Source organism: Pteropus medius, unplaced genomic scaffold (genome assembly GCF_902729225.1).
Source record: "Pteropus medius unplaced genomic scaffold, Ma_sr-lr_union100, whole genome shotgun sequence".
Taxonomy (NCBI): domain Eukaryota; kingdom Metazoa; phylum Chordata; class Mammalia; order Chiroptera; family Pteropodidae; genus Pteropus; species Pteropus medius.
Window position 1 is genome coordinate 2,256,783 of NW_024353517.1, and position 24,045 is coordinate 2,280,827.

The following is a 24,045-nucleotide window of genomic DNA, read 5'->3' on the forward strand; positions in this document are numbered from 1 at the left end:
GGCCAGACACAATTGTCCTGAGGCAGCTAACGCCGAATTTCAGAACCCAGACTCTCTCTGGATTAATTGGTATTTCTAATTTTTCCTGAGTAGAAATTAATACCAGATGTCCACCAGATCCTAAGAGATCCCCACCAATCAGATTTACGTCAAGTCGCAGTAAATAAACTGATCAAATAAGCAGGAGATTTCAGATTCCAATAACTACTGTATTCCACCTCACCCTTCCCTCAGATTTTTAGGTTTATATCCATCGTTTGGGTCACCACTGCATACAGCTGGGTTGTTGGTTTACTAGCAAGAAGATTGGCTTCTTTTCCAGTATGCAATCCAAAATGTGGAACTGAGTCACTGAATGGCAGGGTCAAAACCCCATTTTCCTCACGTGAAGCAACTCAGTAAGATGGCGGTGCAGTAAAGCATTTTCTCGCACACCTCGGCACTGATGGAACAGTCTCCAAAGGAAGGCGTGAAAGGACAGCAGGTTGTAGTGTGGGGTTCCTTCCTTCCCATACCTTTAGAGTGCCATTTTTCAGCACCGATAATAGCATTAGTACCTCTCACGAGGGAGGAGCAGGGGGGAGGTAAAAGACATAACGAATGCTTACACTATGCAAAACTTTCAAAGGGGGGGGGAAAAAAGAGGAAACAGATTAAAGAATTTCCAACACATAGGGTTTAAAAAACAAGTACATTTCAAACCATTTGTATGGGATAAAGAAAAAAAAAAGGTTTTCATGGCAAATCCAACCGAAATTTAGTTTTAAAAAGTTACAAATTTATCATGTAAATTTAAACAAACTGGGAGAAAACTTGAGATTGTCAGCATAGCTGTCTGGCTGTGGAAAGCATCCCCAGTGAATAAACATTACCTTACCTGAACTCTTGGCGAGAGATTCTGCCCCGCTTGACTCTCTCATTCTGACCGCAGAATACAGCCAATCCTGAAAATTCTAAAGAACAGCTTCTGTCACTGGTTCCACTACAGAGAGACTCCCCCCAAATCCAGATTCTGACAGCACCAAGCAAGCTCAGCTGGAGAGAGGTTGCGAGGGTGGAAAACTTACCTCTCTAGAGGCTTTTCACTGTCCTCTCCCCAAAAGGCCCTTGAGCAGAGCTAGCATTCACCAAGAGATGGCACTGCAGGAGGTGGCCTTCTCTTGCACATCTACAGGGCGGATGCTAATCCTCTACACACAAATCATAGGTCAGGCCTGGTCTCTTAAAGCTGTTTTAATCCAGGAAGGCCACAGATAGTCTCTGTAAGTTTAGCAATTTGGCCCCTTGGCTTAGGTCAGGACCACACTCATGGATTCCAGTATTCCATTAACTCTACAGTGACCCTTGGACACCTGGGACAGAGTGCCGGTCATAATGGCATCCCTGAAACCTTGGATCATCTTAATCATAAATGCAGCTTGAAAACAAAGCCCAATAACTTGATTGTGTTTCATTTTTTTCTGTATATGGCTACCAAGGTTCAGTGAGGCCTGAGGGGGAGATAAGAAATATGCCAAATCTAGAAAGTGGGTTCTCATATAGATTTCTGTAAGAACAGTCTAAGTCGGTTTAAAAGTCATGCCGTATTAGCAAATGTGCAAAAATCTTAAAGGGTTGTTCCTCGAAAGGATTTAAATCCACAAACAGAAGGTAGGCTCTTTGCTAGTATTAATCTCAAAACCAGCCTGATTCTTCCATTTCCAATTAAAAGGAAATTTATTAGAGTTGGAGCTCCAAAAAAAGAAGTTTGCATTGCTTACAATTTTAAATCTTTTTATCAATTAGAGAGACTGTGGACGGGACCATCTCTTTCTCGACTATTCTAGGACGAATCTCATGAACTAACACAGACCTAAAGGTGCTCTTCCCCAAGAGGATAGAGAGAAGGAAAAGCGTGCTACTGTTTTCCCATTAAAGGAAGACTCTCTCGGGTTTCCCTGGCATCTAGAAGAATTTACTAAAGATTAGTATTCCAGTGAGCTGTGCCTTAAAAGAGAAATTAAGGAATATGCAGATGCTCAAGGGAGTGACTATAAGGCCCCCAAAGTGAACATGCATAGGTAATTTTTTTCCAAGTAAAAAATTAAAATCCCAATAATCTGTGGAACAATTTTTTTTTTTGGTGAGTGGGGAGCCAATGAAGTTCTCGCATTGGCCAAATGTAATCAAGAAAACCTGTCAGCGTGCTACCCAGTTGAAAGGACTCTATGAAACGTCAGAGCAGCCACCAGCCCTGTAGTGAAACAATGACAGAAGCTCTTCTTGGGGGAAGCTGGCCCTATGAAAACGTTTACCATTTTGGTCAGTAACATAATATTCATAATAACATAACATGGTCCCGCTTACTCAAAACTTACACAAAAACGTATTAGTTGGTCAATTAATGTAGAAACCCAATATCAGAAAAGTAGTGTTCTTTGCTTCAGAAAAAGGATCAAAACTTTTAAAAAGGTATCAAACATTTTTTAAAAAACCAACAGAAAAAATGCAAATTAGTTTTACCTAATCACCATGCATCTTAGGCACATACTTACCAAAATCATGAACCTCCAGCTTACCCACACACGGAAAATGCACAGTATAGTAGCACTACTGCTCCGATGCCTCAAGGCAAATATGCAGAGAATAGATTTAATCAAAGTCTCAAGTGTAAGGCAGCACAGTGGGTGTAAGAAACAGGTGTCCAGAAAACAGTGTGAACGTCACTCTCTTATCTACTCTCCTTCAGTACACGCCAGGAAGAAACCACAGCTGCCACCCCAACACATGCCGTACAGTTTACACTATAAACCGATCTTAAAATGGACTCCAGGTGAGACTCTAGAAACCTCAACAGTCCTCTAGCTTCTTCCAGACTCATTTGCCACAGAACCATCAAACATGTGACAACTCAGCCTCCAGGCATCTGGTGCATCACCAGCACTAACTCAACAGCCTATGCCACACAAGGCTGCTCTTGCCCTGCTCTTGCCTACTCACAGCACTGAGAGAAACACCTTCCTGAACCAAGACTATCATTTTATGTCACCACACAGCAAAGGAACACAGTCCTGTGCAGAGCCAGACTCATTCAGGTTCACCCCCACCCCAGGAAAGCAAGCCGGTTTCATTTCTTCTCTTGCAACAAAACCCTCTCATCCTTCCACATGCTGCCAAGCCACAATTCACTCCAAAATCAATCGTTCCCTTTCAACAGACCTGGAAGCATCTCTAAGGCTGCTAACTAGCCCAAAGGTGAGCACAACCCCTGTAACAGAACAAGAGTGTTAGAGCTGGCCATGGCCGGGCCCCTAGAGACTGTCAGAAAGGATGGTTAGAACTTACTGGTCCACTGAAGCCAGCCAGCTGCGTGATCATCAGGCACACGATGGAGAGGATGAGCCTGGTGCGGCAGAAGATCCACACAACCCTTCGGAGGGAAGCAGCGTCTGGCCCAACTTCATTCAGCTCTTCTTGCCACAGTCTCTCTAGTCTTAACAAGGGCACATGTCCTCTGTTACACGTCTCCCCAGGGAATATACACACCCTAGCTTCCCGCCTGCCATCACTTTTTGTCTCCAGGCTTTGACACCACTCACACAAGTCTTTCCTTTAACATTATGCACATAGTCTTCACCTTCTGGAAGAAAATACCCTTCCTGGGTGACTGGGGAGCCTCTCAGGATACAGAAAATGATGAGAACAAAAGTCTTTCCTTCCACCCAAAAAAATTATCCCTGAATAGAATTTGTTTGCAAATAAGAACTTCCTTTCTCAAGGGTCCCCAACCCTTTCTGAAGGATCCTGTGATAAAATGTAAAGTCATAAACTAGATTTTAATCATGACAATCAGCTACCACAAAAATGTACTCTGTCACAAGGCAGCAACATAATCTCCCTGCAGACTCAGGAAGAGAAGCGGGGCTGAGAGAGAGAGAGAAAGCCCGTGGTTAAAACAGGATTAAAAGTGAAATAGGAGATAAAGCAGAAGAGCAAAGAGAAAGTCATCCCCAGGCTACCCTCCCTCCATCGGCTAGCTCAGAGGTGAGGAATTCACACTGCTGGACCCACACCCCTATCTCAGGCCCTATGCATCCAGTATGTGGGAGACCGAGGTGGACCAGAGACGCCTACCTTCTGCAGTTCACATCGGAAGACTCGTACTTGGACAAAGACCACACATCCTCCATTGAGAGCTCCCGCTTCTTGTGGGCTAGGCGGGCCAGGGGAGAAAGCCAGGAAAAGGTCATACAGGAGAAGAGCCCTGCATTGTCCACTGGGTGCTGGTGTCTAAGGAGAGAAAAACCAAAACACAAAACTGTAGACACACACAGAGAGGCCAGCCGGCATTTATAACATACTGTTCAGAGCTCCTGACTAAAAACAGGGCTCCCAAATGGTCGTGTCTTAGCTCGAAGTTTCAAAACTGCTTTCAGTGCTTCATGGAGAAGTCATTAACCAGGAGAGCCTCTTACTTGGAAGTGGTCCGAATGGGCTTCAGAGCACTTAAGCTGTGATGGTACTTTCCCTTGGGATGTTCCTCGTCCAGAATTCTGAGCTGAGAATGCATAGAGGCATCCAGGGAAAGGCCTTCAGCTCGGGCTGCTGTTTCCAAGGCATCTTGGCATTCCAACTGGAGTTTCAGCAGATAGGGAGAGAAAGCAAAGCGTACTTAAAGGAACATTAGAAAACAGATAGCAGAAAATATACCTGACACACAACAGCTCAAACTGCAAGCCAGATTCAACTTAACAGAAATCCCCCAAGGGTCAGGGGGTTAAGCACTTACTTGTGTGAGATGAACTCACTAAGGAACATTAAACCAGATGCTTAAAACTTCTAAGCTTCTAGACTTTTTTTTTTTTGAGCACTTTTAGGTTCAGAAAAATTGAGCAGAGAGTACAGAGAGTTCCCATGTACCTCATACAAAGTCCTAAAGCATAAGGTGAACACTTATTTAGTGGTTAAGGACACTGGCACCTAATAATAAACTAAATAAAGTCTGCTGAGATTCAAGGATAGGACAAAGCTGTTTTTTGTTTGTTTGTTTTGTTTTTTAACCTTTAAGCTGCCTATAACCACATGAGGAAGAAAAGAAAACCATTGGTTTGAAAAAGGAGGAAGTTACACTAAAAATACAAACATATCTACTATGAGGAAGTAGAAACTGGGAATATGTACGGAGTAGGCAAAGAATATTTTAAGGACCAGCCTTATTTGGATATTCAAAGCTTCAGAAGATGACGAAAAATGACTACATGCCATACATATGACTACATGGGCCATAAAGCAAACCTGAACCAATTTCAAAAGACTGACATTATATAGTGTATGTTCTCTGACCACTTTAGAATTTAATTAGAATTCAGTAACGAAGATAACAAGAAAAATCTCCAAGTATTCAGAAATTACACAACACACTTCTAAATAATACAAAGAACACATTAAATGGAAAGTAGTAAATAGTCTGAGTTAAACGGTAAGAAATTATTAACACCATTAAAATTTGTGAGACATAGCTAAAGCAGAGCATAGGATGAAATTGTGGATGCCTTAAAAGCACATATTAGAAAAGAAGGAAGAGTGAACAATCAATGCTCAGCCAGGGCTTGAACCATTTTCTATAATGGATCAGATGATACATATTTGGCTTTGTGAGCCAAGAGATAAAATCAAGGATATTATACAAGTACTTAAATTACAAAAAAAAAAAACACAAATTTCCACAAAATGTTTACTGACAAAATTCAAAATATAGTAATATTCAGTGAGTGCATATTTTTGGTAATATAGGTCTTCTATTGAGAAGAATTCCATTCTTCTACAGGAAAATAACATTTCACTTAATTGAGGTTTAAAATGGTTTTCCCTTTCATCAAAATCAATTGCAAATTTTCACCTGTTAATGCTGATTTATAATGAGATTTTACAATTCCATATTTGAAAATGTCTTTTCACACAGACAGGTACTGCAAAATACCAAAAAGCAATCCATGAGTATATGACTTTGTTGAGCATATTCATCTCTTGGAAAGCATTACAGAATTCAATTAGATTTTTCTCTTGACATTGCCTTTATGTGATATTACTTTGCAGATTAATCACTCCCAATTGAAAGTTGGGTGGAAACCACTGAATGGCTCAATTAAATAAATATTTTTATTGTGGCAAAATACATATAACATAAAATTAGCCGTTTTTACCATTTTTAAGTGTATGATTCAGGGGCACTAATTATGTTTCACAGTGTTGTGAGACCATCATCACTATTGATTTCCAAAATAAATGAATCTTGAAATATGGAAATTTTCTTTATTTCATTGAGGTTCTGAAAAACACAGCTAGAACTATAATTTAAACTCGGATGTATATCCACTACAAATTTGTATAGGAATGAAGATCTCACTTCTTATTTTAACTTTTAACAGTACAAGAAATATATAAGGTAGCTTGACATTACTTATGATTCATGGAAATTACTTAATCACAGTACCATTTTACATTCCCACCAGCAATGCATGTGAGACCCAGTTTCTCCACATCCTCATCATCACCTCTTATTGTCATTCTTTTTTTATTTTAGCAATTTGAATAGGTGTGACTTAGTATCTCATCACGATTTTAATTTGCATTAACCCTAATGGTTAGTGACGTTTAACATCTTTTCCTGTGTTTCCTACCCATGCATTCTTTTCGGTGAAGTATCTGTTCAAGTCTTTTGCCTATTTTCTAAGTGGATTGTTCTCTTAGTGTTGAGTTTACAGTGTTCTTTTCTATTACAGATTCAAGTCTTTTGTCAAATGACTTACAAATATGTTCTCCATTTTATGACAAGTATTTTTCCTCTATTAGAACCATTCATGGAACAAAAGTTAAATTTTGATCAAGTTTAATTTGTTGATTTTTTTTCTTTTATGGATTGTGCTTTTAGTATCATCTAAAATTTCTTCATCTAATCCATTATAAATATTTTCTTCTGTTCACTTCTAAAAATTTTATAGTTTTACATTTAGATCTATGAATTCATCTTGAGTTAATTTTTGTATAAGGTGTAAGATTTAGGTAAAGCTTTATTTTTTTGCCTATAGGTGTCCAATTGTTCCAATACCATTTATTAAAGATTACCATTTCTCCATTAAAATGTCTTTGCACCTATGTTAAAATCAGTTGGCCAGAGTTGTGTGGGTCTATTTCTGGATTCTATTCCATTGATCTACTTGCCTGTCCTTCTACTGATATCATTAACTTGATTACTATAGCTATATAATAAGTCTTAAAATAGAGGTGTATAACATTTCCAAATTTATTCTTTTTAGCTACCTCAGTTCTTCTGCCTTTCCAGGAGAACCAAGTTCAAGAGTTATGGAGAGTTTTATAAACATCTTTTGATATTACAGTATCAAAAAGGAAAACTTGGTATGCCATCAATTAGTATTCTTACATGAGAACGAAATAGTAACATTAAGAGGAAACAAATCTTTACATTTTCATTCATTCTTTCAACACATCATTAATTGAGCACCTATGTTCAAGACTGTTCCAGATGCTGGGAATAAGAATATGCCAATTTCTACATGTACAGTAGACTAATTTCATTTTCTTCATTTCCAAAATTCTTAGTTATAAGTTTCATCAAAATCTATGAATAAAAAAGTGGACAGACTTCACAACAAAATACTCTTATTGCATGAGTTTTGTTCCTTTGACTCTATACATAACGATGTCATGTCCCACCACCTCTTGGGTAGTAAGTTACTTCCTGTATTGGAGAATGCAAAATTCCAAAGTTTTTCAATGAGAATTGGTAGATAAAGTTTCATTCTTCCAGGCATATCCTGAGTACTGTACCAGCATTATTAAATGTCTATAACATAACAAAGACTGAGGGCTCTTGTACTATTTTTGATTTTAGAATAAGAATTTACATGTCAGTATAATTTTATCCTGACAAAGATAAACCCCAAAGAAGTGGTTGAAATAGCACTAATCCCCAAATTTTCATATAATAAAACATGGAGTAGGAATTCCCACAGTAAGGGTATAAAGAAGTCTCTACTATTGATCTAAGAAAATCAAAAGCTGCCACTGCAAGCAACTGACTTTCCAAATCATACCCCATTTTTGCTATTCTTTCCTAACCTGCTTCCCAAACTGTCAACTTTGTTGCCATATCTTACTCACTGAAATATCTAATGGAGTTAAGAGGATCTGCGCAGGATTCTCTGTTTTGAAGGAAACAGTGCAGTTCCGTATCTGCACCTAGTTCCTTCAGAGATAGGTCTCTCAAAACAATAAGTAACAGGTATTTAGCTGTTGGCAAGAATTCTTGTCTGTTAAAATAACATTATCAAGAAAATCAAGAGAAAATCCTCTTACTCCAATGAAACTATTATCTTTGTGGTCTTAAAGTATTAGTACCTCCACAGGCAAAATTTTCCCATAGTTGGAGGCCACTGTGCAGCATAGTGACTTTGAACATGCATTTTAGAAGACAGACATGGGTTCACATGCTGAGTCTACCACAAATCTTTAGTGTGTTACCTAGCCGCTTCAAGCTTCAGTTTACTCATTTTCATAATGGTGCATGCACCTACCACATACTGTTGAGAGGAATTAATGGGATAATGAAAAATGCTTAGCAAAGTATGGGGTATATAATAAACACTGAATATATATTAACTATATTACCCCAATTTGTCCATCTGATAAACCCTACAGCCTATCTCTACTATTTCCTCTTTCTTTTAGCTTTTCCCCAGACTTTTTCAAGGTCAGAGAATTTATTTCCTTCCTCTTATGTATTCCCTGCACCTTTACCACTGCAGTGGGATGCTTCTGATAAGAGCTCCTGAAAGGTAGGTAATCTTACTCGTTTGTATCCCTGGCCCCTAGCACAGAGCTTGGCACCTATTATTCAAATGTCAACTAAAATATCTTCATGTTGCCCCCTTACCTGAATTATTATCACAATGCTATACATGATACACCACTGAGATCTTCTTAACCATTCCACTTGTTTAGATTATCCACTGTTTTGTTCATTGTTAATAGTATAACAAACAATTATCATTTATTTTTCTTTCTGGATTATTTAGGATAAATTGAAGCAGTGGGATTACAGGATTAAAGAGTATAGCTCCTAGCAATTAGATATCTGACCAGTTTGCTCAATTAGCCTTATTACAGAATATGTACTCCAGTGATATTTCAAAAAAGTACTATTAGCTTTAGTACTTTCACTTCTATTTTGTTGACATGAGGCTAGGGCAATCTGCCTTGTTTATAGCCAGAGCTCATGACTAGCATGTTATCTATAAAGGCAAACTGCTTACTGGAAGGTGACAGGAAAACTTGTGCAGATTAATTTTACAAACTAGTATGTCATTTACTATGTGCCGGGTGTTGTTTTAAATGCTTTACAGACACTAACTCATTTAATCTTCAGAACAACCCCATGAGGAAAGTAATATTATTTCCCCCATTTATAGCTGAGGAAACTGAGGCACACAGATGTTAAAGAGCAGCAGGGATCTGAATCTAGGCTGTACAGCTGAGTCTCCTTATCACTGTGCTATGTGCCTTTAAAAGAAAAAACAAACAAACAAATAAATCCTCACTCTACCAGATGACCTCATATGTACCTTTCAGACAGTTCTCCTCTCTTCCCTAGGGTGAGTATCGGATTAAAATAAACTATCACTCTCTAACTCTGACTGTCCTAACTAACCTCATTAAAGCAAATGGTAGTTTCCAAAGTCAAAGTCACAAGTACATGATTAGAACACTAGGATGTAAATAAACTATTTTACTTAATTGCAAAAATGCACTTCCTGGTTGTTTTTAAACCAAAGATGCGCAGATGCTAAACGACAGATACATTATAGACTAATATTTAAACATAAAATAAAAGCATCTTTATACTACCTCGCCAGCAAATGCGCAGATGTCTCATACTCATTAACTATTTGGTTAGATGCCTAATTTCTCTTTCTCTCTAGGCTTCCTAAAAAAGCTTACCTGGCCAAGCATGCCAGGAAAAAAAGTATGTCTGTTTAAGGGTAAAAATAAATTTATCCTACCACATTAACATCCTGTAAAGTGAGTTATCAACATTCTAAGGTTGAATAGATTAAAAATGGAAACGAACCAATAGAAAAGACTTAGAATATTCAAGCTATAAGGGTTTACTATAGGAAGGCATAAATAACATAACAGGGTAGGGAAACGTGAATCAGTGAAAATTGTTGGGACCAATAAATACCAGATTGGAGATGAACTAATTGATATCCAGGTTTCATACTGTACATTAATCCATCTGAAATTAACCCCCAAAAGTTACATAAAAATGATTAAATAGTAGAGAGAAAATTAAATAGCATATTTAGCTCATCTATGGAAGGGAGATCACCTCCATTTTCCCGAAAGCCAGAAACCATCAAAAGTAAGATGGATGGGTTTAAATATGAAAAGGGAAATTTTCTGCATAATGAAATTAAAATTAAGGGGAAGAGGAATAAAGCTAATTCTAGAAGTGACCGGGAAACTAATATATTTTGAACAGCCAGCTTTTCTGAAAAAGACATGGTGTTATAATCTATCATTCAGCAAGTTTTTATTGAGGGGCCTACTATGTACCAGACACTGCTCTAGGTACTGGGGATACAGGAGTAAACAAACAGACTCTGCACCTCAAAATCACTGTCTTCGTGCTGGTTACATTCTAGTATATATAAAAGACCAAAATCCAGAATAATCTACTAAATTGGTTCAAAAGCTTCTATCTCTCAACCTCTAAATTCAGTGTCACCAACCAAGAAACAGAAGTTAAATTTTAAAATACAACTATATATCTTAATAAAAATAGAGATAAAATCTAATATGAGGAGAGAAATGTAAGACAAACATGCATCATCTGAACACTGAACCAATTTTTAATATACTACTAGCGGTACTCAGGAGAGCAAACTGGTAATATGTAATATTTTACATACTCCTTGTCTCCTTTACTCTACTATATGAAGGACGATTTTCCAAAGGAACAAAAAGAATTTAAATCCAATGGTTTACTGGGAACTAAATGCCTAACACAAGATTAATAGCCAAACTGTAGCCAGTCAATCTGTGCTCTAGCTCAGTGCTGTCCAACAGAAATACCATGCAAGCCACAAATGTCATTTAAATGTTTCTAGTAGCCACATTTAGAAAGTAAAAAGACACAGCTCAAAATAATTTTAATAATATATTTAACCTAATATATACAAAAATCTTATCTTTTTAATATATAATCAATAAAAATTACTAATGAGCTATTTTACATTCTTTTCTCAGTACTAATTCTGGCTGGCTACACAATAGGATCACCAGGGGAAATCCAGTGTGTATTTTATATATATAACACATCTCAATTTGGACTGGACACATTACATATTCTCGATAGCTACATGTTGCTGGTGGCTATAATACTGGATAGTGTGGCCCAGTAGTTCTCAAGTGATTGTGATTTTGCTTGCCTATGGGACATTTGGCAATGTTTGGAGACATTTCCAGCTGTCAGAGTTTTAGGGTTGCTACTGGCATCTAGTAGGTAGTGCATCCTACAATGCTAAACATCCTACAATGCTCAGAACAGCCCCCCACAACATAGAAGTACCTGGCCCCAAATGTCAGTGGTGCTAAGGTAGCCCTAGATAGCTAAATAGCTAACACAGTACTTGACATATGTTAATCTAGGAGAATGGGTTTTATGAGGTTTGTTTTTTACATTATGATGCTTTAAATTTGTTTTAGAAGTAACTTTTTAAAGCCTCTCCTGAGAGTACTCATTTCTTTTTCTTTCTCTTAAGGGGTACTACATACCCTCCATTGCCAGAGGACATGGGCCACAGAGAGAGGTGTTTGCAGCAGTTGATTCTTTCCAAAGGAAAAAATACTGCTTGATCCAGGAGTTGAGAAAACATTAAAAAAGGAAATATTGCTATTTATTTTTCCCTGGGACTATATGGCTAGGAAACACTGGGCATTTCTTTCCCTAACAAAGTGATGCATATGGGGCAGGGTGGGGACACTGGGGAGCTAAAAAGGGACACTGAAATTCAGGTTCTGCTACGATTCAAACAAAGGTCAGGGAAACACAGTCACATACTAACTATAAGCAAACAGAGATGCTTGCACAAGAGATTGTCCCTGTTCTATATGTACCATCACCTCACCCATGACTGATAATTAGTGCACCAACCACACTGCAAGGACACCGCTTATCTGGTTTGTCCCATCTCATTTTCACAGGCTGCCAGAGCGGAATGTCTGCTGACAAGGCAACCATGGACATCCCCCCAGTATGGAGGCGCCTGCAACAAGACACCAGAGGCCGGAAATCATTCTCCAGACTGAACAATCCCTTCATGACAGCAGGACAACGGCAGAGTAGGCTTCCTAAGCCTGCAGACTGAGGATTCATCCAAGTTGTTCCTGAACACAGTGATGGCAAGCATCAACTGGCAACACAGAGGCGCCTCGCCGCTTCCAAGGGGATTAAAGGCTGCAATACTCCTGTCTGGCACACCCCAAAAAGAAAGCAGTCTCTGGGGCACTATCAGGATAGACAGGCCTCTCATCCTAGAGCATATTCTCCCTCTCTTCTACTTAATTCACAAGATCTTAACACAATCACAGAACAGACAGCCTCTTCTTATAAACCCCCTGGACCAAGCAAATGCTTTTCTGTACATGTCTCAGTCTCATACATAGCTGCCTTTATGACAAACATCTAGAGAGAAACATCTTTGAGGGAAACTGTATACAATCAGATACAGGTTTCAAGAGACTCTAAATATTAAAAAATAAATTAAAAGTAAACAAATTTTCTCTTAAATTAAAAAAAAATTTAGAAGTTGATGATCTCCCAAGACCAGCTAACATCAGGCTTTCTCATCTTCCCTATCTCCAAGGAGTTAAAGAAACCTGCCAAGGACATTTACTCTCCCAATTCTCATCACGTCCTTACTCCAATGGGTTATTAACATGATCCTGACCATCTATCTCAAGTTCTTCCCTTAAGAACTTGTAGATTAGAAAGAGCCTACTATTTAGCCAGGCAACCTATAATCTCAGTCCTACCACTCAGCAGCTATGAATTAACTTATGCATCTCATCTCTAACTATCTGTTCACTCCTCTGTAACTATACTGTGTTGTCTCATGCTGAGGATCAGCTATTAATAAACCAGTGGATATAACTACACATCGCCACCATGGTCAGATAAGTATTTTTCCAGTTCATAATCTAGCATTACCCCATAATCAGCAGGTAAAAGAAGGCTTTTAGTTGTTTCATAAGCTAATGCCCAAGGAACTTATTCGAAGTTCCTATTATATTGAGGTGTGAGATTAACTTTGTTATTACAATAAGATTTCCAAGGATTAACCTGAAAATGAATCACAGAGGAAATATAAAACCTTAAAGGAAACATTTGAAGCCCCATTGGTTGAGGAGATAGAAGAGACTTTATTTCATGAGATCTAGGGCAGAGGTTCTCAGCGCTAGCTACACAACAGGATCACCAGGGGAGCTTTAAAATAACACTGATACCTGAGCCCTCCCCCAGAGACTGGTTTAATTGGTCTGGGGTAGGGTGTTGCATCGACATTTTTTTAAGGTTCTTCAAGAAATTTTAATATGCAGCCTGGGCTAAGGATCACTGAATTAAACAGAATAATGCTGGTCTTTTGCATTTGACAAAATCCCTTCAAGATTTTCAGGTTTTAACTTTAAAAAAAAAAAGTCAAAATGTAATTTATGAATAAAACTTCCTTCACCGCCTATCGCCATGTGTGCACCCACATTAAGTGCTTATCACAAGACATTAGTAGTTTCACCATGTGATCCCTGGACTGCAGAGCAGGCTGGAACTGCTGATGATGGTGAGAAACAAACACAAAGGTGAAGATTTGGGCAGTTTGGCTATTTTTCTAATGTGAGAATACAACATTTAAAAAAACTAAGTGACTGCTCAACACCATATATGCTTTGGTAAACAGAAGTTTTCATTGATATAAGAGTTGATTCTTTGAATAGCTAATTCAAAAAATAATCTCAAGGAATTTGAACAAGTACAACATCTAATTATCTAAATAGGTTAACTCTCTAAAAAGGGGCTGGGGAGGGGAAGGAGAAACAAGCTTAATTCTACTAATTAGTGGACTTCAGTGTAGCAAATTAATTTCACATTTGTCTAATTTTTTTATGAACAGATTCAACCACTGCAAAACCTTCTGGAGGTCCGGTTTCCTGTTCTGGCGCTGACTTTTGTATTTTTAATTAAGAGACATTAAATGACATCTCATTAAATGATGAGACATTAAAGAAAGCATTCACTGAAGGCTACCTAAAAGCAGAACCAAGATTTCATTGAAAAAGTTTTCATTAACCATTTGTAACTCCCAAGTTATCTATCTTAACAAAAATTTAAAACTGCTTAAAAAACAGGAAGCTAGTTCCAACATTTTTCTTCCTTTTTAACAGCAATCTCCTTTAACTCATGCCAACAGGCTCTACTTATTTCCCTTAAGCAGCACTTCCCAGGAAAGCAGCAGTAGCTCTGCTGCAGATGGCGTGGAAGAACTCATGATCGAGGCCAGCCTCAGGAGACCGATGGTGCTGTAGATTCGGTCACCACACAGCAAAGCCACTTGGGTTCTGCACCAATAGCAACACTGTTGTCATCTCCACCAGAGAGCTGTGGACTGCTATTGGAGACCAACATCTGGCACCAGGCCAGACGCCCGTATCATACCCGTACTGAGCTCTATGAAACTTTATGGATGTCCTTAAAGGGAAAAGAACAAAAAAAGCAGGTGTTCTTACTCATCCTGTCACTGACTGCCAGAAAATCTGCCGAGTCACTGAGTACCAATCAGGAGAAAAATAATGCAGAGACTGCAAATACTAATCTCCTTCACCCACCCTGCCCTCCTCTCAAACAACAAATAGGCTCACAGGTAATATTCTTGACTCTGAAAACACAAGGGCATAGACAAATTCACATACCCTTAGTTCCTAAAGAAAAGCTTTCAGAGTCAAACTCTCTAAAAGTGTATGGTACCAGACAAAACTATTTTTATAATAACAATGGTTGTCTCTGAGAACAGGGGTTAAGGGTGATTTATTTTTTCTATAATATTCTACAATTTATACATTTTCTATAATGAGATCATAATTCTTAAATAATTATATATATCGTAGAATCATATTTCTTGGTAATTAAGAGATTAAACCCATATCCTGATCCCTAGGATATAACTTCAGCTCACCAAAATATTTCAAGTCACTAATTATGAAAACTCCAACCAAGTTCAAAGGGTCGGCCTACCACAGAACTAAAGGAAACACCAAGTGAAGGTCACTTGACTTTGTGAATACTTGCTTTGTTACCTTTCCTAGAGGCAGAATATCCTAACATGGTGGAGAGAAAATTCCACCAATGGTGCACTTTTGAGTGAAGGGAAGAAAAGAGTGAGCAGTCAGTCATAATGGCACATGAACTTTAGTTGACTTCTGCTTATTTTCCCTTCTTCCTCCTTTTCTAGATGAGACATGCTAGTGAAAAACAAGTCACCCGTGGCTTTGGTCTGGGAGCAGTAAGAAAACAAACAACTACCACAATAAAAAAAAAACAAACTTAAGAAAGCATTAAATAGTTTTGTCTTGCTTTTGCTTAAATTTTAATTTAAAGCAACTAAAATCCAAACTCCTCGGCCTATGATTGAAGAACATACATCATCAGAAACTTGCTGACCTATCTCTCTACATCTACGAGCTCACACTGTATGCTTAAAGCCAACAGGGCCTAGTTGGCCCTATCTACAACTCTTTCTTCTGCCAGGCATGTTCTTCCTTTCTCCAAATTCTACCTATTTCTCAAGTCTCCAATTAAATACTACCTCCTCTTGAAGTCTTCCCTGATCTCAAAGACTAAAGCACTCTTTCTTTATTAATTTCTATTGCATGTACATTACAGTAATCTATATATACACGAAGAGGTTAAGCTTCTATTGGAGGGCAGGCAGGCCCGGCATCAGTTTATTTTTATCTGCATCAGAAGACTTCTTTCAGTGCTGTGCATGCATCTTAGAGAGTGAGCAAATGTTTGATGAATAAAAAAATGAATAAACACATCTTAAAATAAACAAACAAAAAAAAAACAGGGCTCATGGAGTTATGGGATCTACCTGTGCATGTATGAACAGAATTATAAGAAAAAGAGCTGTGCCTGGAGAACTATGCCTCAGACACAATGTTAAGAAGTGGTCTAGACATAAATCTTCATGTTTGTTGAAATAATGCCAGCCTAACGCCAGCCAAGGTTAGTACTGAAGCTCAAAGAATGAACAGCAACAGAAGGCACCCCTATTAGCACTTCAGGATTAAAGGATATTCGCTAACGCATCAAATTGTGTGTGACCACAAGCATTAACTTAATAGTTCTAAACAAAGGGTAGGTGTGGAAATGCTCTTTCATTACCTCTAAGTAGATGTGATACAAATATCTGAAAATGTGACTGATTAATTTTCCCAGAGTATTCCAAAAGGAATATTTGGCCACAATACTAAGAAATGAGCAAACTGCACTCTGCAACTTTGTTTACAGCTTGAAAAAAAAATCACTAGCCTGTTTAAGAATTTGTACCTTGACGCTTTGCTTCGGACTTCTCTTTGACAGTTTCATGCTTCCATGTCAACTGGACCTATCGAGGGCTAATGGTGGTGAGTAAAATCCGTTTTCCAATTAAGAGCCACAGATGTATTCTCATCTTTTATTACTTTAGTTCTTTATTTTGGAGGGACAGTAGGCATACCTGGCATCTGGTACATCCTGTCCCAAATTTCCTCTCTAATATAGAAATAATGGTTATGATTATGTGACATGAAATTATAATCTCTACCCAATTATCTGCTTACATTTTTAAAAACTGTATGCTTATATACCTATTCTGCTTCCCAACTATTTAAATTATCCATTTTTTATACTATCTCTGAACCAGAAATTTTTTGTCATCTTTCTGGTTCTTCTATCAGCAAACTGTTATATATGAGACAAGTTCAAGATCAGTAAGTCTAAGAAATTTTGGTTTTTGACAGGTAATATGCAAGAACATTCTAGGCAGTACATGAACTTTTAAAAACACTTGAGACTTATGCATTCGCTTTAATGTGTATAAAATTTGATTGCATAAACCTATGATTTTATTGCTTAGGTCAAGGCTGAGCAAAAAGGAAAAAAAACAGTTGATTGAAAGAAATATTTTAAGTAAAAAAAAGTTCAAAGGATACAAGGATATGGTACAAACCAGAAAAATGGAACTCAAATGAAAAAGTTTAGGAAACATGAAAAGATAATCAAAATGAAATTCATATGGACTCCTGAAATTTTATATAAGTGGTATTAGCCTTCCTGTTTCTTCGAGATAAGGCTTGATCATGTGAAGGGAACTTATTGTCTGATGCCTGACTTCATAATTTAAGGGACAATAGGCACAACAATGACTCTATTTCCAGTCCTTCTCCACCTGCAGAGGAAAAGCTCACTGCTGCCACAGGACCTCCTAATGTAATTTCTGCTCTAACCAACTGGAGAGGGACTCTGTCCCCAGAAACTTCACAGGACTGCACACTAGCTTCCCATGTTCTGCCTCTTCCTGCTTGACAAGCCTGCTCACTCCTAAGGCTTCACTTACATAGATACCCTAATGATTCTAAAATTTTTTCCTATTCTCCTTTTTGCCTGTGCTCTATTTACTGATTATTTTATTTAGATGCACTTCAAATTCAACATGCTTAAAAGCAAACCCATTCTCACCACCAATCCCAGCCACCACAATGTGTCCCTACCCTTCCAGAGATGCCCCTAAGTCTTTTTCCTCTTTTCCACCTCACTGTTATGCTTCGACACAGACCCTTGGCCTCTCTCACATAGGCTAGAGCGCAGAAACTTCCTGACTGCTCTCTGTATGTTTTCTCTCTCTCCTATAAAGGGTTTTTTCATAACTGCCTCAAAACTAATCTTCCTAAGATAAAATCAAGTCTTAAAAATCCCTTATCAGCTCAACTTCATTAGCCATTGGGTAACATAAATTAAGACTACAATGAGATATCAGACAAACCCATCAGAATGACTAAAATAAAGATAGCATTAATACCAAATACTGGCAGGAATGCAGAGAAACTGGATCAGTCATACACTGTTGGTGGGAATGTAAATTCTACAGCTACTGTGGAGGAGTATTGATGTTTCTTATGAAACTAAACATGTGCTTATCATATGATCCGGCAATTGTATCCTGGGCCTTCTAGAAAAATGAAAGCTTATTCACACGAAATCTTATACACAAATGTTCAAAGCAGCTTTATTTGTAATAGCAAGAAAGTAGAAATAACCCTAACACCCTTCAACAGGTAAATGGTTAAACAAACTATGGTATACCTATAACGTGGAATACTAACGACTCAAAATGAAAAGGGAAGAAATATTGATACACACAACGAATTAGATGCATCTCAAGGGAATAATGCTGAGTGAAAAAAAGGCAATCTCCGAAGATTATATGTTATATGATTCCATTTATATAGCATTCTTAAAATGATAAAATTACAGAGAGAGAACAGATTCACACTCCTAGAACTTAGGTGAAAGGGTGAGGGAGGCAGCTGTGCTCAATAAATGTTAGCTCTTAGAACTAGTTGTCTAACGTGTAGGATGTGTAAGAGAAAATTCTGGATGCCATTGTTAGTATCTTATGAGTGTCTGACACTGTTAGTATAGCACTTAAATCTGGCTATAAAAGAGATCCTTGTGATGGAGCTGCTTTGTATCTTGACTGTGGTGGTGGTTTATACAAATCTACACATGTGAAAAAAACTGCATGGAATACACACATACAATGAGTGCAAGTTAAACTGGTGAAGTCTTAATCAGGTGGATACACTGTATTAATGTTAATTCATATCCTGTTGCGATACTGTGCTGTGTTATGCAAGAAGTTACCATTGGGGGAAGCTAGATAAAGTGCATATGGGATCTCTCTGTATTATTTTTTTCAACTGCATGTGGATCTACAGTTATCTCAAAATAAAAAGTTAAAAGGAAAAAAAAAAAAACCTACTCAATAACCAATAGGTCCCCAATGGCCATAGTAAAAGATCTTTTACAATGGCATACAGAATTTTTTCTTACGCATCCTACGATTTAGACAACTAGTTCTAAGAGCTAACATTTATTGAGCACAGCTACATGGCAGGCACCATTCTAAGCAATTTATATGTTATCTCATTTAATCTTCAACGATCCAATCAGTCAGGTTCTACCGTCAATGCTTTTTTATTCATAAACTGCTAAGGCTTGATAGCATCCCCGCCTAATCATCCTTCAAAGCCTTGCTCCAATATTACCTTTGTGACTTTTTCCAGATTTAAATGCTATACTAACAGTGTCAAACACTCATAAGATATTAATAAAAGTTTAATTAACAAGGTCTAGACAAAGAAGTTACAAAACTGGCACTTCAGAGATTTGACAGTGATTACATTGAATCTATGTTTCTCCAAAGTTAAGCTTGAAAGGGAAAGTACCGTATAATATACAGTGGGAACAGAAAACATCCATTAATGAGAAAATGTTAATAAGACAGCCAAAGAAGAACAGGTAATGTTAGGCTAACGAACCACCAGAGTCAGCCAGAAAGCCCATATCTTTCTCAAGTTTTCACATAACACATACATGAACACAAACCTGACTTCCTAAACCCAGTCACCCACAACTCCCCTTATCAGTTACTTCTGCAACTTAAGAAAAGGTATTATTTTTTTTTCTTAGAAGAAAGATATTTCCTTCTGTTTAAAGTGTATATTCATTATTTCCCTTGGAGGAAACTAGATTATTACATTCATGGATTTACTTGAAAAACTTACTGATTATCATACAACAATCTAGAATGATTCCAAGTACTATGAAATCTGAATGAGTCTCTCCAAGAAGTCATTTTAAACACAGACAACAGGCAGAAGAAAAAAACTATTTTAAGGACACGAATGAAATTTAATGGTTCATATTCCCTCTGCTCCACTTCCCACCCCTCCATAAGTTGTCTTCTCTTAAGCAAAGCCTTTTGAGAAGGTACCACAGGTGAGCAAAAGTGGCAGACAGAAGGCAAAGGGAGAAATAGGTGGGAGGCTGAGAGCTAACCTCTCCTCTTTCATAAGTAACTATAAATTCTTAACAGTGATCTAAAGCCAATAAAAAAAGAGAAACTTCTTTTTAATTATGCATTATATGAAAAAAAGAAAGTATTCTCTAGTACAACAAGCAGATAAGAAAAGGGACTCAGGAAAGGAAACACTGACCGGCCGAGTTCTCTTGTATTTGGAGTCCTCGTGGTCTCTGTCCTGCCTGGAAGTACTGTTTCTCTCTCTCACATTTCTATAACCAGGACTGGGGATGATATACTCTTTTCCTATGTCGATATCCTTCATTTTCTCTGAATAGAGGTGCCAGGTTCATAGACTCCTGGTTTCACTTGAGAATTTCTGAAATTAAAAATTCATCAAGAACAGACATCACCTAAATTGTGCTTAATCATATGCAAAAGTGCTTTAAAATAGGAAAAAGGGAAAAAGCATTAACGTTTTTTACCCTTATATCTATAAAAATATTAAAGTATTAAAATTTTCAAATACCATTTCATATTTTAAAGAAAAAAATCATTATAATAGAATCAAGAATTATCTCCCCCCACTGCCAAGGAAAACAAGATTAGAAAAAATAAACACACTGGTAAAAAGACACCCACCCTCTTCAACCAAGTTCAAACCCAATGTATAGAGCCTTTACACAGGTCTTTAAAAAAAAAGACTTTCTGAAAACAATTTGTTCAAAGAATTAAAAACGCCACAATTTTAAAATAGATATAACTTCTACTAAATTTTACTAAATGAAAACTTATAAAATATTTATTAGACCTATCCCATCTCTGCATTTTTATAATTAGGTAATAGGCTAGCTGATATTTTTTTTAAGTACCATGGAGTTACAGAGCCAACATACAAAACAATATTATACCTTAACTTTAAAACAAATTCAGTATGCCCTTGGGATACTGAAAATATTCTAAAATTAGATAGTGGTGATGGCTACACAATTTTGTGAATATATTAACAAAACACTGAGTTGTATACTTTAAAATGCTGAATTTCATGGTATATAAATTACATCTCGACAAAGCTGTTGTTAAAAAATAACCAAAACAAACCGCCCACCCTGTCCCATGAAGTCTTACCTAGTATGACCTGCTTGCTGGGCTAACTCTAATTAATATCCTGTATCAACTCTGGTTACTTTTGAAAAAATAAAATACATAACACACCTCTCTGAAACATTTCTCCCACCCTAAAAGGGTTCAAAGTTTCCCAAATATGAACTGAGAAAACCCCTTTCAAACCAGCCTCAGTAGAAATTAACGTGTAAGCTGTGTTGCCTTTTGAATTCCATAAATTCCTAGCTATCACTATAATTTAAAAATACTACTCTACGGACAAATTCTGACAGCTACAATTCATTTTTTAAGGTATCAGAAAAAAGAACACTTACTAATTCTCTAAATAAAAAAGACTAAATCTCCTTCCTACTTGACTTCTCGCTTTTCAGAGGTCTGATTCAAGTACCCTGAGTTGATACAGTTATGTATCTTTAAAGAAAAAAAAAAAAAAGTCACCTTGTCCAATGACAAACTGCACCATAAAGAACACCGGGCTTACAACCAAGGCCACAGCAATCACGTTACTAAACTTAAACTATAAACAGACCTGGCGCCTGCCAGTGTCCCCAATGTCTGGATGCAGCTGCACACAAGAGTGAGTAATCTTTCTTGTTACAAGGGTCACAGAAGTCCAGCCTTCCCCTTCAAAGTTTCTCTAGCCTAGCTAATTTCCAGAAGCTGAATGGATTAGTCCTACTTTGGAAAAAAGTAAGAGAGGAGTTTAAAAGGGAGGAAGCCAAAGGAATTCATTCACAATATCAAAGGCCATGTTAAGAAGAACATGAAGATCATCCCAACTGTGTAAGAACTCATGATAACCAAAGTTTATTCCAATTACTTTATTTCAAGTCCTTCTATGTTTGAAAGGTATGGGAAGCAGTTTTCCATCACCTCTAACACTCCTGCTTCTTTAATTTCAGGGGGAAAGAGTCACAGTCATGAGAGTAGGAGGGCCTTGAATGGGTACAAAGTTACTATCTCTTGGCCTTGAACACATGGAAGATTCCATCTTCTGTGTATCAGGGATATAAGACAGGGCACTCCATGTGGGGGCCAGCCAAGAGCTGGGAAGCCCAATAGTTTCTGGAAAGAATTAAGGCCCAAATCTGAAGAAAGCAATGAAGGAAGGGTCACTAGTCTTGACTACTTTTTAAAAATACTATTTGTATTTCTCTCTTCTATTCTCCCTTAAAGTTGTTTAAAAGTCTTTTTAAAATGTTAACTTGCTTTACCTGTTAAGAAAGGAAAAAAGGAAAGGGATTTTTATTATTTCCGAGCCAGAGCTGTGCAATGGCCCTAGCAGAATCATCAAAGTGGGAGAACCCCAAAGTAGTGCTAGATTAAAAATCAACAGAGTTAAGGCCACCTGGTCAGATCCTTTTTTAATCGAGGTTCTCCTTCCAGTGATAAAAGTGTACAATGCAGCAGATGAAACTGCATGGTGGAGGTGGGGTGCACAGTATTAAGAACTGTGATTAGCCAGACTGGTGCTTCCAAATTGCCTTCATTATAACAGAACTTAGGTTTCCCACACTTCAGGAATCTAGTTCCAGGCCCCGAAGCTGCACAAGACAACCTGACCTGAAGCTAAAAGAATTTGTATTTACCATCCTCCTACAATCCACTTGTGCCTCCAACCTTCTGCACCTTTCACTAACTCAGGCTAGAGACCCGGTATAACCTATCCATCTCCTCGCAAACCTTCCGAAACTTTGCCGGTGGTTCCTGTGCCTCCTGCCTCCTCACGTCTGTGCAGAAACCAAATGATCCCTGTGTAATAAATACAAAGCACCATGCAGCTCTGTGCGGTGGAAGTGGAAAGGGCACTGATAACAGTCAAGAGATCTGGGTTCCATTCTGGGCTCTACCCAGGGGGTTGCTGTGTGTGCTTAAGTCATGAACCTCCATTTACCCATTTGCAAAAATTCCGAGAGGATTGCTTCTCAGGTCGCTGGCAGCTGAGTCTCCGGTGCGCAGCGTGAGCGGGGGAGCCCCAGGCCGCCCTCCCCACAACCTTGAGGTTAGAGGCTTGTTTCAGGTCAGCTTCGCCTGGGATGCCCTGGACCCTAGGGCGTTCCCATGGCCAGTTCGGGCCTTGCGAGCCGATAGCGACCCACACCCACGGGCCGCGGGCGCAGCACCCCCTGGTGGCCGCATCCGGGAATGTAGCCAGCAACCTTGACTACTCATCCCATCCTACCTGCCTTCTCACGCTGTTACCTCACCACAAGCCTCAGGGGTTGCGTCCCAAGGAGGGGGTGACGAGAGACAAAGAGAGGCCAGGCCCGGTTTCTCAGGTCTCCGGCTTCTCTCGAACTGCCTGTATCCCTGAACACAGCCCGCCGCCTCCAGAAGAAACACACAGGGGTGATCCCCGTGACAACTGAAGGAGAAGAAAGGGGTGCGACGGTAGACGCTCCCTACCTGTGCCCCAGCTCCACGACCGCCCAGACGGCCACTCGACCACGCTCCCGAGCATCAGCTCCAGAGCAAAACAAGCCTTTATAGCGGCATTGGCCGCCAGACTGCGCAGGCGTGCTGCACAAAGACTCCCCAAGGCTGAAGGGAATTGTAGTCCCCCTTCCTGGAGCCGGAGGCTGGACATGCGGCAAAGGACTCTATTTCCCAGAAGCCCCGTAGAAGCCCCGGGGGAGGTGCAGGCTGCTCCTCCTTTTCACCGCGCTTCTAGCTCTGCACCATCCTTCCCAGTACTTCTGGGAGCCTGTCTGGAACCTTCTCTGAGGCCCCCGTGGGTGGCTGG

General features: G+C 38.7%; 1 protein-coding gene across 2 annotated transcripts in view; it reads right to left on the reverse strand.

Moving 5' to 3' along the window:
- ABCC5 (ATP binding cassette subfamily C member 5) overlaps nt 1–23,851 on the reverse strand; it is a 68,072-nt gene extending 44,221 nt beyond the window's left edge. The window contains exons 1-6 of one of the 2 annotated variants that reach the window (XM_039850543.1): nt 23,709–23,851; nt 20,374–20,556; nt 4,455–4,612; nt 4,114–4,269; nt 3,325–3,472; nt 878–953 (exon numbers count right to left, since the gene is read on the reverse strand). In XM_039850543.1, coding sequence (XP_039706477.1) covers nt 878–953; nt 3,325–3,472; nt 4,114–4,269; nt 4,455–4,612; nt 20,374–20,502 — 667 coding nt within the window. In that variant the 5' untranslated portion in view covers nt 20,503–20,556; nt 23,709–23,851. The remainder of the gene's footprint in view (nt 1–877; nt 954–3,324; nt 3,473–4,113; nt 4,270–4,454; nt 4,613–20,373; nt 20,557–23,708) is intronic. The other variant, XM_039850544.1, reaches the window with a different exon arrangement.
- Nucleotides 23,852–24,045: the final 194 nt, after the last annotated feature.